The following is a 23,929-nucleotide window of genomic DNA, read 5'->3' as shown; positions in this document are numbered from 1 at the left end:
GAGGATTGTGGTTTGTAGCCAGCCCAGGCAGGAAAGTCTGTGATACTCCTATCTCCAGTGAACCACCAAAATGCAACAAAACCAAAAGAGAGAAGGAAATTAACTGCCAAAAAAAGAGAAAGGTTTGGGTTTGAGGAGAGAATGGTATATTTGAATGGATACGAAAATTCTTCAAAGGGGGCTGAATTTTGGGGAAACATCATGGAACATGGAAAGCTATCTTCCTTGTGACAAGGTCAAGGTGTGGCTTAGGAGTGACAAGTTCTAGTCAATCCTCTCCAGTCCTCTGCAAAACCTGAGCCTCAAGCTGTGTGTGTGTGTATACACATGCACTCACATGCAAGCACACATGTGTGCCAGTCCTGGGGCTTGAACTCAGGGCCTGAGCACTTTCCCTGAGCATTTTTGCTCAAGGCTGGCACTCTATCACTTGAGCCACAGCTGTACTTCCAGCTTTTTTTTGGGGGGGGGGGCAGTCCTGGGCCTTGGACTCAGGGCCTGAGCACTGTCCCTGGCTTCTTCCCGCTCAAGGCTAGCACTCTGCCACTTGAGCCACAGCGCCGCTTCTGGCCATTTTCTGTATATGTGGTGCTGGGGAATAGAAACTAGGGCCTCATGTATCCGAGGCAGGCACTCTTGCCGCTAGGCTATATCCCCAGCCCCGTACTTCCAGCTTTTTGGTGGTTAATTGGAGATAAAAGTCTCACAGACTTTCCTGCCCCAGCTGGCTTTGAACCATAATCTTCCAATCTCAGCCTCTTGGATAGCTACAATTGTAGGCGTGAGCCACCGGTGCCTGGCTCAAGCCAGGTTTTTTTGATCCCAGTCCATAAACAGTGATATTGCCTGGTGCTCTGTTTTGGATTTCCACCTTTCCCACCTCTTCCCTAAACTCTCTTTCCAGAGGGGTTTACCACAGCAGCCCAAGTTACAAGTGATGATTTTCTGTTTATTGCTCAAAAACAAAAATCCAGAAGCAAACAAAGGTGGAAAGATCCTGGGGAGACTGCGGGGGTGGGGGAGGATGGGGGGGGCCTGGCCAGGCTCTCTCCCCTCACTGTCTCCCAGCATCCAACAAGGCCCAGCAATCAGGCATCAAGGAGGGGAGGGGCCGTCACAACCGAGGGGGACAGTAGAGCTGTTGGGGTGGGGGTGGGGGCAGCTGAGGGAAAGGGGCCCTGGGCTTCAGGGACCCCAAAGGTGGTAAGGGGGCTGAGTTTCCCTCCCAGGGTCCATAAGCCATTGGGCAGGGGGGACAGGCCCCTTGTTTGGCAATGGAGAAGAGGCAGCATTGGGCGGCAGGATGCTGGTTTGTTTACTGTAGGCTCTTCAGGGCCATGGAAGCCCCCTCATTGGGACAGGGAGACTATGTACACAGCAGGGGGGGAGGGGAGCCAGGAGCCAGCCACCAGGTCCTGGGCTCCCCCACTGCCTCAGATGAGGAAGGAAGGGGTGTCCTGGGTCCTGCAGCCTTAGTCTTGGGGTTCATATGGAAACTTCATATTCCCGCGTATCCTGCAGACAGAGAGACCAAGTCAGTTGCTGGAGTGAAGTGGAGGTGGAGAAGGCAGCACGTGGGAAGGGAAGCACCCGTAAGGAGGGGAAAAACCCTAGGTTAAAGACACTCTGGTGGGGAGGGCCACAGGGGGAAATGGAGCTGAATCTGGCCAATGGATATGTTTTGGTCATCAGATAGAATCAAAATGGGCAAGGCTTTGGTGGCTCTTGCTTGCAATCCTAGCCATGTAGGAGGCTGAGATCTGAGGATCGACGATCAGAGCCAGCCCAGGCAGGAAAAGTCTATGAGACTTGAATCTCCAATTCGCCACCAAAAAAAGTGTCTCCAGAAGTGGAGCAGTGGCTCTAGTGGCAGAGCACCAGCCTTGAGTGAAAGAGCTAAGGGACAGTGCCCAGTCACACACACACACACACACACGTATACACACACACAAACACACACATCTAAATGACATAGCTAGATTTCTGGATTGATCTGAACAACTAGGAAATCTAGAAATTGAGCCTCAGTGTGCACTGTGGCAGCTGTGTCCTTAGATGAAACATGCATTGTCTAATTTACCATAGACCTCCCCCTCCATCCTGTCTCACACAGCTAACTGAACCTATTGCCACAGCCTTCCTGGGCAGCTGACTTTGAAATGCCCAAGACAAGGTTCCAGAGATGTTTTGAGCAGATTCTGGGGTAGCTGAGAAATGTGGCACTGCAGGAGGTGGGGAGGGGCTCACCCCAGCTTCATAGAGTGGATTACTGAAGTCGGATTCCACAGTGATGGGGCTGTAGGAGTGGGAGCCGGAGAAACCAAAAAGGGATTTGCCTTGTAGCCTGTGGAAGAGAAGAGACAGGGTCTTCTCAGCAGGTAAGCCAGGAGACATGGTACCTGCCCCGGTGGGCAGTTCCCCCAGTGGGGTACTTACTTGGTGTAATATACATAAACACCACTGCCAAGGATAATGACCAAGCTGAGGGGCAGCAGGATGGCCAAGGCAAGGTTTCCACCTTCCAATTGCCGGGATGGGTCTGTGGTCTGAGTCACTGGGGAGGAGGAGAAGAAGAGGCCAGTGAGCCAAGGCTAGCCCAGTAATGGGCTCTCCCAGCCTCCTGCCCTGGGCCCTGAACCCTAGGCCTCGCCCCTCTGGGGCCTGGCCTCCTGCCCCCGGCCTCTACCTTGCCCTCCCGACCTGGCCAGGCCTGGTCTCCACCTGTGGCCTCACTGACCTTCCAGTTTTCGGTTGTCCAGGAGCTCCTCATAGGCCACTGCAGGGAGAGGAGGGGGAGGGGGACGGGGTCTGAGCCAGGGAGGGAAGGAGGCCGGGGAGAGGGCCGGAGCCCCGTGGGGCTGGGCTGGACAGTCTGATTCTCTCTGCCCTTTGCTCAACCTAAACTAAGCCTTCTCTTAGTGAGGACCGAGGACAGATGGGGCAGAGCCATCTCCTTCCTCCTCTAGACCTCTAAGGGTTCAGGTTCCTGGACAGTCTGAGCCAATCAGCTCATTAGGATTTGTCCAATAGGGAAACTGAGGCTTCTCCAGAGAAGGCAAGGGGGCTTCCAAACCTAGGAGGAAGAGAGCCCATAGGACAGGAAGCTCCACAGGACCATCCATTGGTCTCCAAGTTCCTACCCAGCTTTCCCAGCCCTGTCACCCCCTCCTGCCCTCTCCTCCTGGGCACCTTTGCAGAGTGGGGGTTGGCTGGTCCACTGAGAGGGGTGGCCGGGCACACACGTGATGGTCACCTCGCCGATGAGCTCAAAGCCCTCATAGCAGAAGAAACGAAGCGACTCGCCCGCCTGGTAGTGATGCTTGTACAGTGTCTGGTAGCCATTTTCAGGGACGCCGGGGTTCAGGCACGGTTCATACTTCACTGCAGGAAGGGTACCAAACAGATGAGCAGGTCCGGCCCTGGGGGGGCCCTCCAGGCTTCCCCCACTTGCCCCTCCCATTTGTGGGGTGGGGGTATTCCCTAGACTCACAGGCGCATTTGGGGACCCGGTCGCTCCACTTGGGTGTGCCTGTGTCCCGGCTGTAGCAGGTGAGCACAGCGGCCCCTTCCAGGCTGTACCCTGGCAGGCAGCGGTACTGGACATGAGAGCCCACAGGGAAGCCGGCGTCCGAGGTGGTACGGTGGCCATTGGTGATCTCACCAGGGTCAGCACAAGTCATGACTGGGGGGACAGAAGGAAAAGGTTGGGGGAAGGGGAATGACGGCCTTAAAGATCTCCTAGAAACTTAGGCCTTAGGGAGAGCCCTGAGTTTGGAGTCAACTCTTCTCACAACTCCTTCCGGCCAAGACCTCGGAAGAGGACAAGAATGAAAAAAAAAAAAGAAAAATCTTTCAATGTATCAATGTAGTTTGTACTTCAGGTTGTTTTGGGAAAACAGAGTGAGGTAGGAAACCCCAGGCTTCTGTCCTGGGGTAAAATTCAAAATATTTTCTTCATTACACTAGAGTATACCAAGCCAGATTCCAGAACTGCAAACCAGTATAACAGGCCTATGGGATCACAGCTCTGTGTGTGTGTGTGTGTGTGTGTGTGTGTGTGTGTGTGTGTGTGTGTCCCCTGTCCTGGGGTTTGAACTCGGCATGGATGCTGTCCCTGAGCCTTTATGCTCAAGGCTAGCCCTCTACCACTTGAGCCACAGCTCCACTAATGGCTTTCTTTGGAAGTAAATTGGAGAAAAGAATCTCATGGACCTTCCTGCCTGAGGCTGGTTTTGGACCATGATCCTCAGTTCTCAGCCTCCTGAGTAGCTAGGGTTACAGGCGTGAGCCCCAGTGCCTGGTTCCACAGATGCCCTCTTCAGAGAGGGCAGATCTCCTGTCCTCCACATTCCTGCCATGTCCTGCACTCTGCTCACATACAGGAGGCCTGGGTAGGCATTGAATTTATGATGCTATTATGGAAGACTATAATCATAGCTACTTATTGTAGCTAGACCTATGCCTGGCACCCTGTTAAAAGTTCAAGAAGCATATTTAGCCCTGCCTATGTCAGGAGATCAAGACCTCCGGCTTCTCCCTTGGGGCTCCAAGTTTCTCCCTCAACCACAAAACAGCAGAGCTGGAACCTGTCCTGTGTCCAGGCTAAGAACACTGAACAGAGATGTGGAGACACGAGGCTCAGCTCTCATCAGGCTCAGTCTATTTGTTGTGTGAAGACTTCCAGGGACAGGGAGCTGTGTCAAATGTACACATTCTTCCTCTTGTCCAGCGCAAAGCCTGAAACTTCTCCCCATTGTGAGAAGTTTCCATTGCCACCATTCCCAGAGGCCACGCAGAAAATCTACAACCCCTTACATTCTGTGACAGGCTTCCTCAAAAATTCAGAAGTAACAAGATGCCACCACTGTTCTGTTCTTCTACAAGAAGAACCCCCCTACCCCAGCTCCCAGAAATGTCCACACCACTACTATTTCTATAGCGCAGCCTTGTACATAGACAGCGGCTCCTGACAGTGTTCACTCCCAGACCAGGCATTACCAGGCACTGTGTGAGAAGCTCAGTTTGTGGCTCACAATCTCCTAGTCCTACTTTGCTCATGAAGGAGCCAAGGCTCCGAGATGTTAAGTATCTTGCCAGAAGTCACCCATTGATCGTCACCAGTTATTTAGATTTCTGCTCCCTCCCAGTTGTGGGTTTCATTAGGGTAGGGAGGGATCTGAACTCTGTCCTGATAACCCCTGGAACTGGCCTAAAATGACCTCATTAAAGTAAGCCAAGCAGGGTGCCAGTGGCTCACACCTGTAATCCTAGCTACACAGGGCTGAGATCTAAGGATCCCAGGCAGGGAAGTCTGAGAGACTCTTCTCTCCAATTAACCACCAAAAAGCTGGAAGTGGAGGTATGCCTCAAGTGGTAGAGTGCCAGCTTTGAGCAAAGAAGCTAAGGGACAGTATCCAGGCCCTGAGTTCAAGCCCTAGTTCTGGCACAAAGTAAATAAAACAAAAAGCCAAGTACTCTGACAAGCTACTGGTGCTAGCAAAGTGAATTCCAACAAGGTCAATGTCGGTGGACTGAGAGTTAGGGTGGGCTTAGAGTAGAATGAAGAGTCAGGCCAAGCCCAGGGACCCTCCCCTTCCCCCCCACCCCCAAAAATAAGAACCAACAAAATATAGGACCATGAAACCAGGAGACGGAACTCAGAGAAACACTGAACAGACCCTAGACCATAGAAAAGAAGGATGATGAAACCCAGACATGCGAGCAGGACCCCAAACGGACAGTTTGAGAACACGGACCAGAGGGCACAGAGGCCGGGCCTGAAGCGGATCCAGGCAGGATCCAGAGCGGAGAGCTGGAACCCAGCACTGACAGGGACGGGAAAGCAGGGAGGCAGGACCTGAAGGGCTGGACCCCCCCCCCCTCCTCCACCCCCTCCCCCCGGGCGCGGAGAGGACGAGGTGGGGCCCGCTGGCTCACTCTTTTGGCAGGCGGGCGGCGCGGCGCTCCAGGAGAGGTCCCACTGGCAGGTGAGGATGTCCGAGCCCAGCAGCTCGTAGCCGGGCTCGCACTGGTAGGTGAGCACGGTGCCCCGGATCAGGTCCCCGTGGGACGCCGTCCTCCAGCCCCACTCGGGGGGCGGCAGCTCGGGGCACGTGTCGTTCCTGGGGACCTCTGCAGGGGACACGGGGGGTGGGGGGCGATTGGAAGCGCGGCCCTTCGGCTTGGGGGGGCCCTGGCAACCCTGCGTGGGGGGAGGCGGCCTTCTCCGGTACCTTTGAAGTGCAACACGAAGCCTTGGCCCAGGCCCGGATTGGGGGGCCCGGGCGGGGCCTGGAACTGCAGCGTGAGGTCGGGCCCGGAGGAGAGGAGGCGGCGGCGCGGCTGCGGCCCCCGCAGCTGGGCCAGGACTCGGGCGCTGAGACCGTCCCCGTCGAACAGGGTCAGCATGTCCCCTTCGCGCACGTTCAAGCTGCGGGGAGACCCCAGGGTAAGTGGGGGGGGCAGGGCTGATGCCGGCCCCTCCCGGGGTTCCCTCCCATTCCCCAACACGGCTCACCCCTAGCACCCCAACTTGCGGACCCCGCCCCAAATCCTCCCCCCTCCAGAATGGCCTCGGCCCCCCCCCCCCCAGTTTTGACCTATCTTAAGAGTTTTCTGTGCTAGCCCCCTCTAGGCTCCACCTGTTCCCTCCATTGCTCCTCCCTTCTGCTTCCCGGCTCCCCACCTTGCTCAACACCGGGTCCACTCACTCTCCAGTCCCCCCTCCGTCCTCTAGGACCGCCCAGATCCAGCTTTGGTCTACTACAGATCCTGATCTTCCCCGCAGAACACGGAACACCAGCCCCTTCGCCCATTTCGTAGGCTTTGGGGCCACGCCCGCTTCGGGTTCTGTCCAATCACAGGACGGCCTCACACCAACCCAGCTCCCCGGAGTCTCCTAGCACCCACACCCAGCTTGTATGGTGGCCCGGATGCAAGTGTGGGGGCTTGGGAATCCCCGAAAAGCCCACCCAGGACAGTCTAAGAAATCAGCAGTGTGAGACGCCATGCTGAAGTCCCTTGCTTGGGATACCTTTAAGGTTTCCTGGCTAACAAGTGATGGAACATCCGTCTCCCATTCTCCTCTTGAACTCTCAGTGGCCTCTTTCATAAGACCATACAACCACCCAGGCTGGGAGTGTGGCTCAGTGGTAGAGTGCTTGCCTAGCATGCATGAAGCCCTGGGTTCGATTCCTCAGCACCACATACACAGAAAAAGCCGGAAGTGGCGCTGTGGCTCAAGAGGTAGAGTAGCTAGCCTTGAGCAAAAAGAAGCCAGGGGCAGTGCTGAGACGCCAGTGCTTGGCCTGAGTCCAAGGCCCAGGACTGGCAACAAAAACAACCACCCAACTTAGCATGGAATGCAGGCCAAGGCACGCATACACCACACTCATTGCATCTTCTTCAGGACCCAAACATACATTTCAACTTGGAGCAAGATGCGTCTTTCTTCCTGGACGTGCAGGATCCACATGCAGTCCTGGCTGGGGCTATAGCTCTGGGGCCAGTCGGGAGAGAGGACCACGCCAGCTGGTTCGGACAGCTCCCCTCCACACATGGCTAGGGTAGAAGAAGTGTCAGTTTCGAGACTCATGTGGAAGCTAGGTGCCAGTGACTCACACCTGTAATCCTAGCTACTGAGATCTAAGTATTGTAGTTTGAGATCTAAGTATTGTAGTATTGTAGTATTGTAGTTTGAAGTCAGCCCAGGAAGAAAAATCTGTGAGACTCTTCTCTCCACTAGAAAGCCAGAAGTGGAGCTGTGGCTCAAGTGGTAGAGCACTAGCCTTGAGTGAAAAAGTAGGCCCTGAGTTCAAGTACAAAAAAAAAGACCCACATGGCATGAAATCTACCTTGATCACGGTTTTCATTATTTCCAGAGGAGGTACTAGGCCACCTTGTATATTTTCTGGTAGTGATGAACCACCTGTTTCTTGCCACATCTAGATTTTGGGGTGTGTGTGTGTGTGTGTGTGTGTGTGTGTGTGTGTCCTCATCCCTGTTCTTTCCCTTGTTTCCTTCCTTCCTTCCTTCCTTCCTTTATTTATTTATTTCTGTGTGTGTACTGCTACTGGGGGTTAAACTCAAAGCCTGGGCATTGTCCCTTAGCTTTTTTTTTTGCCAGTCCTGGGGCTCGAGCTCAGGGCCTGAGAACTGTCCCTGGCTTCTTTTTGCTCAAGGCTAGCACTCTACCACTTGTGCCACAGCACCACTTCTGGCTTTTTTCTATATATGTGGTGCTGAGCAATCAAACCCAGGGCTTTATGTATATGAGGCAAGTTCTCTATCACTAGGCTACATTCCCAGCCCCTGTCCCTTAGCTTTTTTCATTCAAGGCTGAAGCTCTAACACTTGAGACATACAGCTCCACTTCCAGCTTTTTTGGTGGTTAATTGGAGATAAGAGTCTCATGGACTTTCCTGCCCCAGTTAGCTTTGAACTGCCATCCTCAAATCTTAGTCTTCTGAGTAGCTAGAATTATAGGTATGAGCCATCTGCACCTGGCTCTCAGCCCTGTTCTTAATTAACTCCACCCATCATCCATTTTACCCACCTAATCCATGATTTAGCCCTTGAAGACATTTGGGTTCTGTGATCTCTGAATTCAATAACAAGCCCACCAATTATTCAGCTAAGAAAACAGTCTCTAAAGGGCAAGGATTTACCCAAGCTTTGGGTTTATTAGGCTTGGATACACAGGTCTCCTTCCTGAGTGGCAGTCTGTAGGCTGAAGGATTTTGTGGAAGGAATGTTGAGGGCTCACCCTTGCAGGCTGGCTCTGTATCGTTCCAGTGGGGTTCTGTGGGATCCACACACTCGATGGCATTGGGGGGACCTGGGGGCTCCAAGGCATATCCTGGGAGGCATGAGAAGGTGGCGAGTGCCCCCGGGCGGTACTCAGGGTCAGTGGTAGTGACATTGCCATGTGCCAGGAATGGAGCAAAGCAGCGATCTTCCTCGAAGGCTAGGAAGAAGACAGTCACATTAGGGGGGCATAAGGGGGATGACAATGTGGCTTAGAGGTAGAGTGCTTGCCTAGCATGCATGAAGCCCTGGGTTCGATTCCTCGGCACCACATACACAGAAAAAGGCAGAAGTGGTGCTGTGGCTCAAGTTGGTAGAGTGCTAGCCTTGAGCAAAAAGAAGCCAGGGACAGTGCTCAAACTCCAGAACTGGCAAAAAAAAATAAATAAAAGCTGAGTGCTGATGGCTCATGCCTGTAATCATAGCTACTCAACAGGCTAAGACCTAAGGATCTCTGTTCAAAGCTAGCCTGGGCAGCAGGATCCCGGAGTTCAAGTTCTAGAACCAGTACACACATACAACACCACCACCAATAACAACAACAGTAGATAAGTATTGAAAACAATGCCCTGAGCCAGATGTCCACGGCTCTCATCTATAATCCTAGCTACTCAGGAGGCTGAGATCTGAGGATCCCAGTTCAAAGCCAGCCTAGGCAGGAAAGTTGGTGAGTCTCTTATCTCCAATTAACAACCAGAAAACCAGAAGTGGCACTGTGACTCAAACTAATTGAGTGAAAAGCTCAGGGATAGCGCCTAGGGCCTGAGTTCAAGCCCCACAACCTACCAAACAACAACAACAACAAAAAACAACAACTCACCTGAATCCCTTTATGTTTAATATACATTAAAAAGTTTCTCACAGGGGCTGGGGATATAGCCTAGTGGCAAGAGTGCCTGCCTCGGATACACGAGGCCCTAGGTTCGATTCCCCAGCACCACATATACAGAAAACGGCCAGAAGCGGCGCTGTGGCTCAAGTGGCGGAGTGCTAGCCTTGAGCGGGAAGAAGCCAGGGACAGTGCTCAGGCCCGGAGTCCAAGGCCCAGGACTGGCCAAAAAAAAAAAAAAAAGTTTCTCACAACCCCCAGTACTTCTCATGTATTTCTGCTACCTGGCTGGCCTTAGGAGAGAAACCCCTAGGCTAGTCAAATTATAGCCCCCCATTCTAATCCCCATTCTACACAGACAAAAAAAAAAGAAAGAAAGAAAGAAAAGAAAACAACCCATGGCCCAGGGTCACCTAGCAGGCAATGGCAAAACCAGGTCTCCAGCCCAGATGGTTTGAATCCCAGCCACAAGCACTTGGCTGTGGAAGTCGCTAGGGTGGGGGGTGGGGGAAGGATGCCTTTGGAGAAGTGCCTTGCGTAGGTGTGTTCTCTTCTCAAAAATAACAGTTGGGTTCTGATGATCCACGCTGTTGCTGGAACCCAAAATTGCAGCTAGTGCAAAAGCTGCTCAGTTTTTACTCAGAACTAAGTCAGCAAAAAAAAAAAAAAAAAAACCATTCCAAACCCGAACATTTGTAAAACATCTTAGTTTTTGACCACTTGATCACATATTAGCTATAAAACTACCAACTATGAACACTTCCGGTCCTGACATAGAGGAAGAATCTGGAGCTCATGGAACAGGTGGAAGCCTGTCTCCTAATGCAGGATTATCCACTCTCAGAACCAATCTTACACTGTATTTCACTTATGACAGTGAATCTCATAGAGTATCATGCCCAAGTCCTATCCATCCATGAGGACTCAGTACCAATTCCATATCTCCCATGATTCATACCAAAATCTAGCTCCTACCACCTCTAAGCACTTCCCTTTCTCAGTTTCTCTCTTTGCTCCAGCCACATAGCAATCCTATTTCCCAAACACACCAGGCACTTCTCTGGCTCTTTGGCTAAGTTCACACGGTTCATCTGAGCTACTCTTTTTTAGTCTTCCTTCCTTTTTTTCTTTTTTTCCTTGCCAGTCATGGGGCTTGAATTCAAGCCTTGGGCACTGTCCTTGAACTTTTCTGCTCAAAGCTATAAACCGATCTACTTCCAATTTTCTGGTGGTTAATTGGAAATAAAAGTCTGGGGGACTTTCCTGCCCAGGCTGACTTCAAACCACAATCCTCGGGCCTGGGAATATGGCCTAGTGGTAAAAGTGCTTGCCTCATATACATGAAGCCCTGGGTTCGATTCCTCAGCACCACATATATTGAAAAAGCCAGAAGTGGTGCTGTGGCTCAAGTGGTAGAGTGCTAGCCTTGAGCCAAAAGAAGCCAGGGACAGTGCTCAAACCCTGAGTCCAAGCCCCAGGACTGGCAAAAAACAAACAAACCACGGTCCTCAGATCTCAGCCTTCTGAGTAGTTTTATAGGCATGAGCTACTAGTGCCCAGCTTTTTCTTTTTTGGTGTTGGTACTGTGGCTTGAACTCAGGAACCTCAAGCTCTTGTTTGGCTTTTTTTTTTTTTTTTTCTCAAGGTTAATCCTCTACCATTGGAGCCACACCTTCATTTCCTGCTTTTTTTTTTTTTGGCCAGTCCTGGGCCTTGGACTCAGGGCCTGAGCACTGTCCCTGGCTTCCTTTTTGCTCAAGGCTAGCACTCTGCCACTTGAGCCACAGCGCTGCTTCTGGCCGTTTTCTGTATATGTGGTGTTGGGGAATCGAACCCAGGGCCTCGTGTATCCGAGGCAGGCACGCTTGCCACTAGGCCATATCCCCAGCCCCATTTCCTGCTTTTTGCTCACAAATCTCATGGACTTGTTTGCTCCAGTTGGCTTTTAACCATGATCCTCAGATCTCAGCTTCCTGAGTAACCAGGATTACAGTATGAGTCATTAGCACCTGGCTTAGTCTTCCTAGTTTAAGTTTTTCAATTACCTTCCATCCCTTTAAGGCCAAATGTAAATGACATTGGTCCTCCTGGTAACCATACCCCTGTTTTCATTTTGGGAAACATGCTTATAACCCTCCAGTCCATGCAGTTCAGCAGGGGACCTACCAGGGAGGGCCATGTGATACAGATCTGCCAATCATAACACACTAGCTTCTAGCTGCTGTGATTGGCTCAAGCAAAGACATAGGACCTTAACTAAACAGGTCAATGACAGCCTTTTGCAGCATTGTTGCCAATGCTTTCAGGAAAGATACCAGCTTTCCCTTTCTTGGATGGAGATACTAAGTTGGTGGCCTATGAGTCTGCAACTAGGTCAATCACATAGGGAAAGCCTGCCTGAATGAATGAAGTCAAAACATAGGAAAAAAACAGAAAGATCTTGATGTCTAGTCCCCTGTCCAGACTGTATATCTGGATCTAGACCCACATGAAGCTTTTTTGTTTTTTCCTGTTGTTCGTGGGGCTTGAACTCTGGGTTTATGCGATGGATGTCCCTGAGCAATTCTGCTCAAGGCTAGTGTTCTACCACTTGAGCCACAGAGCCACTTCTGGTTTTCTGGTGGTTAATTGGAGATAAGAGTCTCATAGATTTCCCTGCTGGGGCTGGCTTTGAACCTTGATCCTCAGATCTCTGCATCCTAGCTAGGATTACAGGTGTGAGAAACAATTGCCCAAGGCTTCACACATGAAGCTTGATCCAAAACAGTCTACCTCAGCCAGGCACTACTAATAATCCCAGCTACTCCAGGAGGATGAGATCTGAGAATCACAGTTCAAAGCCAGCCCAGGTCAGGGTATCCTGTAAGATCCTTTTCTCTAATGAGTGAGCAAAAAGCTGGAAACAGAGGTTTGGCTCTTGTAGTAGAGCTTGAGTCAAGTGAGAGCTTGAGGCCCTAAATTCAAGCCCCTTGTTCACACACACACACACACACACACACACACACACACACACACAAACACGCCTACCTTGGTAAATACTGCTATGAAGAGATCCTTCTGGTTAGGGGTTAGAGAGGAAATTTAGATTTCAGGGATCTACCTCAGAGATGAACAGGGAAGAAGTGTGTACTTCTAACTAGGCCTGATGTCAGGAAGAGGGGAGGGGGCAGGGGCGGGGAAGTAGAACTGTTACCTTCAAATCGGAGGCTGAGCAGCAGGGGATTGGCAGGTGTCTCTGAGAGCAGCTCCACATAGAGGGACTGGGCATCACTGATGAGACCACGTTCTGGAACATCATCCATGTCAGAGTCGTAGATCACAGGGGACAGAGGACTGCCCCCTGAGCGCACCATCAGCCTAAGATAGACAATAGGGTAGCCAGGAGTATAATTGCTGGCTAGGCCACTTGCCTGTCTGCTCAATTAGCTTATCTTTATGGCTTTATTATCAAACATATTGTGTGTGTTTCTAAGCCCCTTAACCATTTTATCTCGTTCGATTTTTCACAAGGACTCTTGAGTCAGACTTTGTCATTATCCACCATTTTCCCCACAAGGAGAAGATTAAGTACCTTGCTCACAATCACACAGCAAGGGCTGGGAATATGGCCTAGTGGCAAGAGTGATTGCCTCGTACACATGAAGCCCTGGGTTTGATTCCCCAGCACCACATATATAGAAAACGGCAGAAGTGGCGCTGTGGCTCAAGTGGCAAAGTGCTAGCCTTGAGCAAAGAGAAGCCAGGGACAGTGCTCAGGGCCTTGAACTGGCAAAAACAAACAAACAAACAAAAAAACACAAAAAAACAAAGAAACCACAAAAAACAATCACACAGTGAGCGGTGATGGAGCTGGGATACCAGGTTGTTATCTAAAGAAGAATAACGATAAACCAGGTGCTGGTGGCTCAAGCCTATCATAGTAGCTACTCAAAAGGCTGAGATCTGAGGATCACAGTTCAAAGCCAGGCAGGAAAGTCTATGAGACTCTTATCTACAACTGACCAATAAAAAGCCAGAAGTGGCGCTGTGGTTCAAGAGGTAGAGTTCTAGCCTTGAGCAAAAAGGAGCCAGGGACAGTGCTCAGGCCCTGTGTCCAAGTCCCAGGACTGGCAAAAAAAAAAAAGCTAAGTGCACAACTGGAGTTCAAGCTCCTATACCAGTACACACATGCATGCACACACAAAAGGATAAGGATGATAACAATAGCAATAGCAAATGTTGTTATAGGGCTTAGCATGTCCTAGCACCATTCAAAGTACTTTATATCTGTGTGTGTGTGTGTGTGTGTGTGTGTGTGTGTGTGTGTGTGTGCATCTTAGGGCTTGAACTCAGGGCCCTGGCACTGTCCCTGAGCTTTTATTCTAGCACTTGAATCACAGCTTCACTTCTGACTTTTTGGTGGTTCATTAGAGATAAAAGTCTCAAGAACTTTCCTGCTTGAGCTGGCTTCAAACCATGATCCTCAGATCTCAGCCTCCTGAGTAGCTAGGATTAGAGGCATGAGCCACCAATGCACAGCTCTACTTCATATATCTTAATGTGCTTATTAGTTATGAAGAGTCGTATCACTCTTTCCATTGTATAGATAAGAGGACTGAGATGGAGAGGCTATGTGATCCAGTTACATTTCCTAAGAAAGGGAGAAAAGCAGGGTCCATTCCCAAATAATCTCACTACCCCACTGTAACCTCTCTGTTTTCCCAATGACCAAAGGCCCAGACACTCACCGATCATTATCCTCATCCAGTGAGACCCTCTCGAAATGCAGGTGTAGCCGGCGTCCTTCATCAGCTTCAATGACCCAGCGGCAGGTGAGGTTGGGCCCTGCGGCTCCCCCGGGCTCAGGGGACACAATGCGGCCCAGTGTGGCATTGTGGATGATGCCACCACAGGAGGCTGTGGGCAGAGGAAGGAGGGGTTAGAGTCAGCTCAAGGAAACTTGTCATTGTCCTTGAGCCTCAGTTCCTCTCAGGCCCTTCTTCAAAGTTCTTTTTTTTGTCAGTCATGGGGCTTGAACTCTGGGCTGGGCACTGTCCCTGGCTCTTCAGCTCAAGGCTAGTGCTCTACCACTTGAGCCACAGCACCACTTCCGGCTTTCTGGTGGTTAACTGTAGATAAGAGTCTCACAGACTTTCCTTTCCAGGCTGGCTTTGAACCGCAGTCCTCAGATCTTTGCCTCCTGAGTAGCTAGGATTACAGGTGTGAACCATTGGTGCCCGGCTTCTTCAAAGTTCTTGCATCCACATGTTTGGCCAGAATTTATCTGGAATGGCCTTTTCCCCCCATGAAAAAGGACAGGGGGACAGACTTGCCTTAGGCCTCCACCACCCAGGAAGGAAACCAGCCCTGAAATAGTTTTTTTTTTTTTAAAGGCAGGATGGCCCCCCACTGCAGAATAGATGATCTGTGAAAATAAATATTCCCCAGATGTAGATAGACTCGCTTAGAAGGGAAGTTATGGGGCACCCATAATTGAACCCCTCAAATGGGAAATCTGGTGTGAGTTTCCAGAATGAAGATGTCACAGGATGGAGTAGCCACAGGATGAAGACTCAGGATAGAGACCCACCAGACACAGATGCTAAGAATGGTTTCTTTTAGAACAAGAACTTCTTCAGAGAAAGAGCATCCAGCATTGGGACTCCCATGATGGGAACCAGCAAGTGAGCCATCCCCAGATGGAAACCACAGGAAGATGGAGACGGTCCAAGGATGGAGCCCCTCAGGGTGAAAAGCTCCAGAGGAAACCAGGCGCTGGTGGCCCTGAAATCCCAGCTACTCAGGGGACTGGGATTGGAAGCCAGCCCAGGCAGGAAAGTCTGTGAGACTCTCATCTCCAGTTAACCACTAAAACGCTGGAGGTGGAGCTGTGGCTCCAGTGGCACAACATTAACCTTGAGTGAAAAAGCTGAGGGACAGCACCAAGGCCCTGAGTTCAAGCCCCAGTACTAGTGTGTGTGCATGTGTGCTCACACACAAGCACACACACACAGCTCTTTCAGGAAACTCACCCACACAGCTGGGAGGTTCACTGTTCCAGGCTGGCCGGGTACCATTGAGGCAGATGAGCGTCTCCTCTCCTTGTAGCTGGTAGCCTGAGTCACAGTGGAATGTGGCAGTGCCACCCGGGTGCAGATCTGTCACACTCACATCCCCATGGGTTGGCCGGGGAGGAAAGCCACAGCTCAAGAGATAGGCTGGGTCGGGCAGAGAAAGGAGAAGAAGGATTTGTCCTATGTCACATTCTCATACCAGTCCCCATTATTTCTACCTTTCCATCTCTGGAGTGGAAGAACAAACAGGCTCTAAGCTAGAGTCTACACTAAAGAATACAGTCTCTTGCTAGGCACAGGTGGCTCATGTCTGTCCTAGCTACTTACAGGTCGAGATCAAGATTTCAATTAGAGCCGAGCACTGGTGGCTCATACCTGTCACCCTAGCTACTCCAGAGACTGAGATTTGAGGATCACAGTCCAAGGCCAGCCCAGGCAGGAAAGTCTGTGAGATGCTTGCCTACAATAAATCACCAGAAAACTGGAAGTGGTGCTGTGGCTCAAAATGGTCAAGTGAGAGCCTTGAGCACAAAAGCTCAGGGACAATGCCCAGGACCTGAATTCAAGCCCCACAACTAAAGGGGGGGGAAAGATGTTCAATTTTGCCAGCCCAGGCAAAAAGTTCGAGAGATCTTCTCTCATCTATTTTTTTCTTTTTTTTGCCAGTTCTGGACCTTGGACTCAGGGCCTGAGCACTGTCCCTGGCTTCTTTTTGCTCAAGGCTAGCACTCAACCACTTGAGCCACAGCGCCACTTCTGGCCAATTTCTATATATGTGGTGCTGGGGAATCGAACTCAGGGCTTCATGTATACGAGACAAGCACTCTTGCCACTAGGCCATATTCCCAGCCCCCCAATCTCTCTTTTCTTTCTTTTTCTTTTCTTTTTTTTTTTTTTTTTGCCAGTCCTGGGGCGTGAACTCAGGGCCTGAGCACTGTCCCTGGCTTCTTTTTGCTCAAGGCTAGCACTCAACCTCTTGAGCCACAGCGCTACCTCCAGCTTTTTCTGTGTATGTGGTACTGAGGAATCGAACCCAGGTCTTCATGCATGCTAGGCAAGCACTCTACCACTAGACCACATTCCCAGCCCCACTCTCCCCCAAGTCTCAACAGAAAATTCTGAGCTTGGTGGTACATGCCTGTCATCCCATTACAGCAGGAAGCATAAACAGTAAGATGTCTGTCCAGACTGGTCTGGTCAAAAAGCCAGACCTTATTTCAAAAAAAAAAAAAAAGAACAAAAAGGGTTAGAGGTATGGTGTAAGTATTACCAAACAACAACAACAAAAGTATGTGAGTTCCCACCCAGTGCCTGTGGCTCAAGCACTAATCCTAGCTACTCAGGATTAATGTTCCAAGCCAGCCTGGACAGACAAATCCGGGAGACTTAATGCTAACTAACCAGAACAAAGCTCGAAATGGAGGTGCAGATCAAGTGGTAGAGTGCTTCAGCAAAAAGCCAAGCAAAAGCACAATGCCTTGAGTTCAGCCCCAGTAGTAATACACACACACACACACACACACGTACACACACACACAAAAGAATACAATCTTGAGCTTCTTATAGCGTGCTGTCTTATAAAGAGGTAATTTCAGCAGCTTTTATCTCTTCCAGTCTTTGTGATTTACCCACTTCGGTCTTTACTTTCCAAATGATGTATCTGAGGCTCAAGGAAGTTATCTTAGACCCTTCTATTTATTGGCTGTGTGACCTCAGGCAAATCAATTGACTACCCTGAACTCACTGTCATAACTGTCATTATCATGAGGCAGAGCCAATAATTGAGCAAGTGACTTCACACTGAGGGAGCCTCTTAGTCATCGCTGGCAAAAAGAAAAAGTCCTATCAGTGTGGATTGAACATTAAATAAAAATGTGCAAATCATCCAGCACATAGAAACTGCTCAGAATATGTTAATCACCTACTCCTCAGCCTCAGCTACCCATGACTGGGAATCAGGAACTTATGGGGTTGATTTCTGACTCCACAATAGCTTTGCAGGTGGCTGAGTCTTTTTCTTCCTCTGAGAGATGGAACTAGCAATGGCCAGTCCCAGACTTGCTATGAGAAGCCAACGAATCAGCAGCTGATAAAAAGGCTTTGTACGGGGCCAAGGTTGCTGGAGTTGAGGGGTGATGGAACTTCAGGTCATAAAGAGGAGCTAATGAGGCCATCCTGGACCAGAGACAGTAGTTAGGGCAGGTCAGAAAGGATTTAAACAAGGCCTTGGTCCCAATGGTGCCTGCACAGTGTCTGCAGGAGCTACAAAGTAGGGAAGACAGAGGCAGGTAACGCAAGCCAATTTATGCAATAGCCCTGCTTCCCCAATGTTCTACTTAGTCTAAAGAGTCCTATTTTTAATGCCCTGGAGAAGTTATTGCTTAAAGGAGCCCACAGAAAGCCTATTGTGTGTGTGTGCACGGGCGTGTGAGTGTGCGCGCACGCATGCACAAGTACTAGGGCTTGAACTCAGCACCTCTCACTCTTGCTTAGCTTTTGCACTCAAGGCTGACCCTTTACCACTTGAGCCACACCTCCATTTCAGCCTTTTGCTGCTTAACTGGCGATAAGAGTCTCATGGACTTTTCTGCTCGGGCTGACTTTCAATCAGGATCCTCAGCTCAGCCTCATGAGTAGCTAGGATGACAGGTGTGAGCCACTGGCACTCAGCAGGAATCCATTATTTTTGTAATATCTGAAGTCTAGCCCTCCACTTCCAGGCCTACAAGGCATACTGGACCCCAACAACCAGGTCTGTGCCACCAAGTATATGCCCCCTGTCTCTCTAGTACATCTGGCAGTGGGCTCTTCAATCTTGCTCAGTGTATCCCTGGGGCAGGGCTTTAGCTGAGGCCTCAGGAGAGGCTGGAGAGGACAGGAGGAAGGATGCAGGCTGTGTCTTGCAAAAGACACTCATCCAAGCTCACAAAAGGGGCAAAGTACATGAAGCCAGGCAAAACCAGGAAGTGACATGAGAAACATCACTGGGGCCCAATGCACAGTTCCTGTTTCCAAAACAGCACAGGGTGGGACCTTTGGAGAAGACAGCAGTGTCTGTATTGGGGACATTGGTGAGCTCTTTGCCTAGTCACACATGTGCTAGAACATACACATGCACCGTGGGAAGGTTCCTGGACATACAAGTTAGCATAGATGCAAATGCGTCTAAATCTGTTGGGGGCTTCTTGTGAATGTAGTCGTGAATAATACATCCCCCTCTCTATCTGACCCTCACAAGTCAGAAAGATCTTTCAAAGTCACAAATCTGGGACTGTCACCTTCCTGCTCAAAGCATTTCAAATGTCTCCATCTGGTCTACAGGCTAGAGTAACTTGTACAATCTGAATCCCACTGTCATTTCCCCCAGACCTCAGAGACCTGGCCTCTGAGCTTTTCCCCCTCCCCCTCCACCATCTGTGTTTTGGCTGTAATAGCAAAGGCTGACACTTTTGAGCTCTCAGTGTGTAATAGACAGTTTAGAACTGTTGCCTCATTTGATCTTCCTGCAAATGCCATGTAGTAAGTACTATGATCCTTCTTTTTTGTGCCAGTACTGGGGCTTGAGTTGAGAACCTGGGCACTGTCCTTTAGGTTTTTTATTTTTCTTTCAAGGCTGGTACTTTGCCACTTGAGCCAGTTTCACTTCTGGCCTTTCAATAGATAATTAGAAGTAAGAGTCTCACAAATATGTCTGCCCAGACTGCCTTGAAACATCAACCCTCAGAACTCAGCCTTCTGAGTAGCTAGGATTACAGGCATGAGCCACTGGTGCCTGGTAAGACTCTTGTTTTCAAATGGGATCATGTTTCAAATGGGACCTTGAGGTATAGAAAGGTTTAGCAAATGGTCCCAGGTCACAGCTAGAATAATTCCATGTTGGATTACTTAGTTTACTCTAAAGGTGGGTCACATTTTCTCTCCTCTCTGGGTCTTAGTGTATTTCTTTTCCAATCCATCTAGACAGCTGCCTTCCTCTTTTGCTTCCTCCCACATTTCTCCCAGCCTAACTCATCCTTTAGGTCTCAGTTTAGTCATCACCTCCCAAGAAGGTGTCTCCATATTCCTCAGAAGAAATTTAGGTCCCTTTTGATCATTGTTGCCCCTGCCTAAGGTCCTTCCCTGTTGTCCTTATCTCACTGAATTATAACCATCTCCATTACTTGTCTGTTTGTCTAACTTAGATTCTGAGATTGTTCAAGTAGAATTTATACTGGGCACATGCATTCTTATCCCAAAGGCTAACTCAGGCCCTGCTATGAAGTAGCCACTCAGTGAACATTTGTTGATGTCCAGATATAGGTCTGTAAGATGAGCGTGTATGGCAGACCCCGCCTCCAGGGTCCCAGTCAAGAGGAAGTCTCCCTCAGTAGTCTGTGTTTAGAAGACCCTTGGAAACGTGCCCTGTGCTCAAGGTGACCCCCTGCCCTTCCACCAACACTCGAGACTCCTCACCCTGATAGTGGATCCTGAAGCCACCACCCCTGGGGACCCGTGGGCTCTGGAAGTGCAGAAGCAGCCGGTTGGTTGGGCTCCGAAGGACCTGTCCTTCTCCTAGCATGGAAGAATTGGCCAGGAGTCGGGGGGCCAAGCCTGGGGACCCTCCACCAGCCAACACCAGGAGCTCTTCCTCCTGAGACAGGTTCAAGGTCTGCACCTAGAGAAAGCAGACATAGACCAAGGCATGTCAGCAGGATGAAAGCTCCGAACTCTGTCTTATCTGCCTTTATTTTTTTTATTCTGTCTGTAGCAGCCCCCAAACCACAAGGATATCACCCCCATGTTGTAGAACTCTAGAAGAGTTCTTCAGAACCTCTGAATTGGAAAACAGGCCCATATGAATTACAAAACAGTTCTTCTGCCTCCCAGGCAAAACCCAATAGTCCCAAAAGGCAAAGATCTTGGAAATTTCACTGCCACACGTTCAGGTTTGGTTACCTGGATTTCAATGCCGTAGCCAGGGTAGACATGGATGCTGTAAGTACAGTCCAGGAGCCCCAAGGTGCGACTGCCGGTGCTTCCCAAATCTGGAGATTCCACGTACCCTTCACCCTCGGAGATGTTGTTATTACACAGAACTAAAGAGATATAAGTGGCTGGGATTGTGTGCTTGCTCTCCTAAGGCAAGCAACTTCAGAGGTCTTCAACTGGTCTCCCCAGCAACTCCCACCCCTATCTTATTCCAATGCTCACTCTCTTTGTACTGAGAACTCTCTTTCCGATTGTGATGAAGATGAGGCCCAGCACAAGGCACCAGGCACTCAATACTGCTGGCCTTTATTATTATTAAGTGTGCTATTTTTTCCCTCATTCTAGGGCTTGAACTCTGGGCCTGGGCACTGTCCCTGAGTTTTTTTTGGCTTGAAGCTAGTGCTCTACCACTTGAGCCACAGTGTCATTTCCAGCTTGTTCTGAGTAGGTTACTAGAGATAAGAGTCTCATGGACTTTCCTGCCCAGGCTGGTTTCCAACTCTGATTTTCAGATCTCAGCCTCCTGAGTAGCTAGGGTTGCAGGCCTGAGTCACCAGCACCCCACAGGTGGTTAAGTTCCTCTCTCATATGAAATTAAGGCTCCTACATATTCTAGATAACCTCTTCCCTCTCCATCCCCAGCATCCTCCTCTTTGCATCGTATCACCTGGGCTGGTGACTGTAGTGGTGACAGTTGTTGTGGTGATGATCGTGGTCGTGGTCTCCTCTTCTCCACCCTCAGGACCCAGGGGTGGGACTGGGGAAGCAGGGCCAGACAGGGGTGGGGCTGTCGTTCCAGGGGGTGGGGTCAGCAGCTCAGGGGCAGTGGGACCTGCACCCCTGACCCCTTTGGGAGTTACAGCTGTTGTCAGAGGCCCTGTGGCTGGCTCAGTGGCTCGAGGCAGGGAGAGTGCTGCAAGAGTCTGGCCGGCTGGAGGAGTGGCTAATGTAGGGTCTGGATCAGATCCTGGGATAGTACAAAGGAAGTCAGGGCACAGGAGCAACAAAGTGGCCAATAGGGGTGGGAAGCAGGGCAGAGGGAAATAGTGGGTTTCCCCCCACAAAGACATCCCCACAAGATGCAAGCCCCCACCTTTCCTTTCCCCACCTTCTCCCAAGCTTTTGCATCTAAATCATCCCCTCCATACATCTTCCTATCCCCAGCTCAGATCTGCCCCCCCCACCCCTGTTATCTCATTTTCTCTCTTCTGTCTTGCTTTCTCTGAACCCCTGTTGCTCTGTTGAGTATTCTTATTGTTCTCTAACTTCCATTCTGTCTCTCTTGCCCATTTCAGTCTCTAGTTCTCTGCATTCTCATGCATCTTTCTGCGTGCTTTTTCACTGTCTTTTAATCATCCTGACTATTTCTCTCCTGGTTTATTCTCAGGTTTGAATCTTTCTCCATTTGCCTCTCTCAGAATTTCACTAGTCTTCCTGGAAGGGGGTTGTCTTACCCTCTTTTCAGTCTCTCTCCTCTCCTTGGGCCTGTCTTCCCATTTCTCTGAGCCAGTGCCTCTCCCTCTCCCTCTAAGCCGCTCCTGCCCATTTGGGGGCCTCACCTGGCAAGTAGGCCAGCTCTGGGCCCTTTCTCAGCAGGGCCCCATGAAGCAGCTCAGCCAAAGCCTCAGAGGCTTCTGTGGGGGTCTCACTTCCCGGCTCTGGCAATGCCTCCTCATCTTTCAGGGGTAGACCTAAGGAGGTAAAGTCCCGTGAGCCTCTCCACTCCCCTAATATCCATTCATTCTCTACAGACATCTTTTCCAGTGTATTTCTCTCCTCAGCTGGGCCTGCAGTGGTTCCGAGGGTCCCAGGCTGGGCTGAGAGCCAAGATTGGCGGTGGAGAGGCTCAAGAGGCTTCTAGAGGTCCCTCACACCCTTACACATCCTCACCTGGGCTCTGTGGGCCTCCAGCAAGCACCTTAATTCTTATAAACCTTGGACAGCACCAGCAGGGTGGAGCTGGAGCTTTGACAGACTTCTTTTTCATCTTCCCAGTCCTGGGGCACTGCAGAGGGTCTTGGAATGTCTTCTAGCCCTCGCTTCTGCAGTGCCCATCTTTCTCTCTGGGTTTCTATCTCTGCGGTGTAGCTCTCTCTCTCTCTCTCTCTCTCTCTCTCTCTCTCTCTCTCTCTCTCTCTCTCTCTCTCTCCCTCTCTCTGTCTCCTCTGCAGTCTCTGCTCCCTTCTCTAGAGTCTGGCTAGGGGGGTCAGAGTGGAGTGGGGGACCGAATATCTGGTCTCTAGCCCCGCCTCTGTTCATCTGTCTTTGTCCATATGTCCAAGAACATTTGCGTGTGCAGTGCCTGGTGTCTCTCTCGGCACTTCCATCTCCCACCCAGGTACCCTGCGTGCTTCTGCTGCCTCCGCAGACACCCCCCACCCCACTCCCCCAGCCCTCTTTCCCAGATTTAATTTCTAAAATGCAGCTAAAAGTTATCCTCTTTCATTTTTGTACCTTCTCAAATTTGGAGTTGAGGGGTTCCAGGTACAAGCCCCAAAGCTATGCTTTGCCCCCCTTGCCAGTCAGCTGTGCCCTCCCCTCCCCCATAAGCTCAGAAGACCCAGGATGCTCAGAGAAAGAGGGTGGAGGACCCGTAGGGGCCTTCCCCCTTCCCCAATGTCCTTACCCTGGATCCAGGGACAGCTCAGCAGAATTAGGAACAGCAGCTGGGGAGGCGGTGGGTGCTGGGTCTTGGGAGTCCCCATGGCGACTCACCCCAATCTCTCTCCTCTGTGCCTCTCCTGAATAAATCTAGCTGCCACTTTTCCTCCTCCGTGTCCTTTTATCTTTCCCTTTAATTTTGTTAGCCTGCTAGAGGTCAGCAGAGGAAGGCAGTGTTTCTGCCCCTCGGGATGGAGGCGCAGAATTGGGCTAGGGATTGCCTGGAGTCCACCCCCTTTGCTCAATCTCGGTCTTCCGCTCCGCGACCGGTGGTAGAGGGGGGCGCGGCTCCGGCTGCAGGGGGTGGGGCCGAGAGGGCCGAAGGTTACCCCCGGGTTCGAGCGCTTGGGTCCATAAGGCTGGCTGGATACCGACCCAGGGGAGCGGGGAGGGGGAGGTTCGCTTCCGCAAGCCTAGGGTGGGGTCTGGGGATCGGGAAGGTCCCTGCTGAGCTCCAGCTCGCTGGTCTCGGCGGGGAAGGGGTTGCGGAACCCAGGGAGCCTAAGCTCGGGCACTGGGGCTGCGGGAGGGAGAAGCCGAGAAAGGTGTCGAGCCCACGTCAGATCCTGGGGACGGGCGAAGGGAGGGGCCTGGGATGTATTTGCGGAGGAGG

The 23,929-nt window shown here is 50.8% G+C and overlaps 1 protein-coding gene across 3 annotated transcripts; it reads right to left on the bottom strand.

Moving 5' to 3' along the window:
- Positions 1–951: 951 nt before the first annotated feature.
- On the bottom strand, positions 952–23,815 carry Sez6l2 (seizure related 6 homolog like 2). Of its 3 annotated transcripts, XM_048332547.1 has the most exons (18): positions 23,282–23,815; positions 22,215–22,346; positions 21,323–21,622; positions 20,623–20,762; positions 20,140–20,341; positions 15,646–15,831; positions 14,362–14,530; positions 12,828–12,991; positions 8,765–8,965; positions 7,422–7,560; positions 6,234–6,430; positions 5,938–6,132; positions 3,491–3,682; positions 3,190–3,381; positions 2,738–2,776; positions 2,437–2,554; positions 2,248–2,344; positions 953–1,515 (listed from the first exon to the last, which is right to left on the bottom strand). In XM_048332547.1, the coding sequence occupies exons 1-18, from the start codon at positions 23,358–23,360 to the stop codon at positions 1,486–1,488; spliced, it is 2,772 nt and encodes a 923-aa protein (XP_048188504.1). In that variant the 5' UTR covers positions 23,361–23,815; the 3' UTR covers positions 953–1,485. The 3 variants fall into 3 exon arrangements, with proteins under 3 accessions (XP_048188505.1, XP_048188506.1, XP_048188504.1); XM_048332548.1 differs by lacking the exon at positions 2,738–2,776 and having other exon boundaries at positions 952–1,515; XM_048332549.1 differs by lacking the exon at positions 22,215–22,346 and having other exon boundaries at positions 952–1,515.
- Positions 23,816–23,929: the final 114 nt, after the last annotated feature.

This window comes from Perognathus longimembris, chromosome 23, assembly GCF_023159225.1.
Source record: "Perognathus longimembris pacificus isolate PPM17 chromosome 23, ASM2315922v1, whole genome shotgun sequence".
In the NCBI taxonomy this organism is placed as follows: domain Eukaryota; kingdom Metazoa; phylum Chordata; class Mammalia; order Rodentia; family Heteromyidae; genus Perognathus; species Perognathus longimembris.
This window is presented reverse-complemented; position numbering and strand designations above follow the sequence as displayed.

Bases quoted from the DNA above. Each gene is read 5' to 3' on its own strand.
- Sez6l2 (XM_048332547.1), bottom strand. From the start codon at position 23,360: ATGGGGACTCCCAAGACCCAGCACCCACCGCCTCCCCAGCTGCTGTTC. The intron at 14,531-15,645 runs GTGAGTTTCCTG...CTCTGCCCACAG, and splicing joins TGAACCTCCCAGCTGTGTGG to CCTCCTGTGGTGGCATCATC. The intron at 2,555-2,737 runs GTCAGTGAGGCC...CCTCCTCCCCAG, and splicing joins GGACAACCGAAAACTGGAAG to TGACTCAGACCACAGACCCA.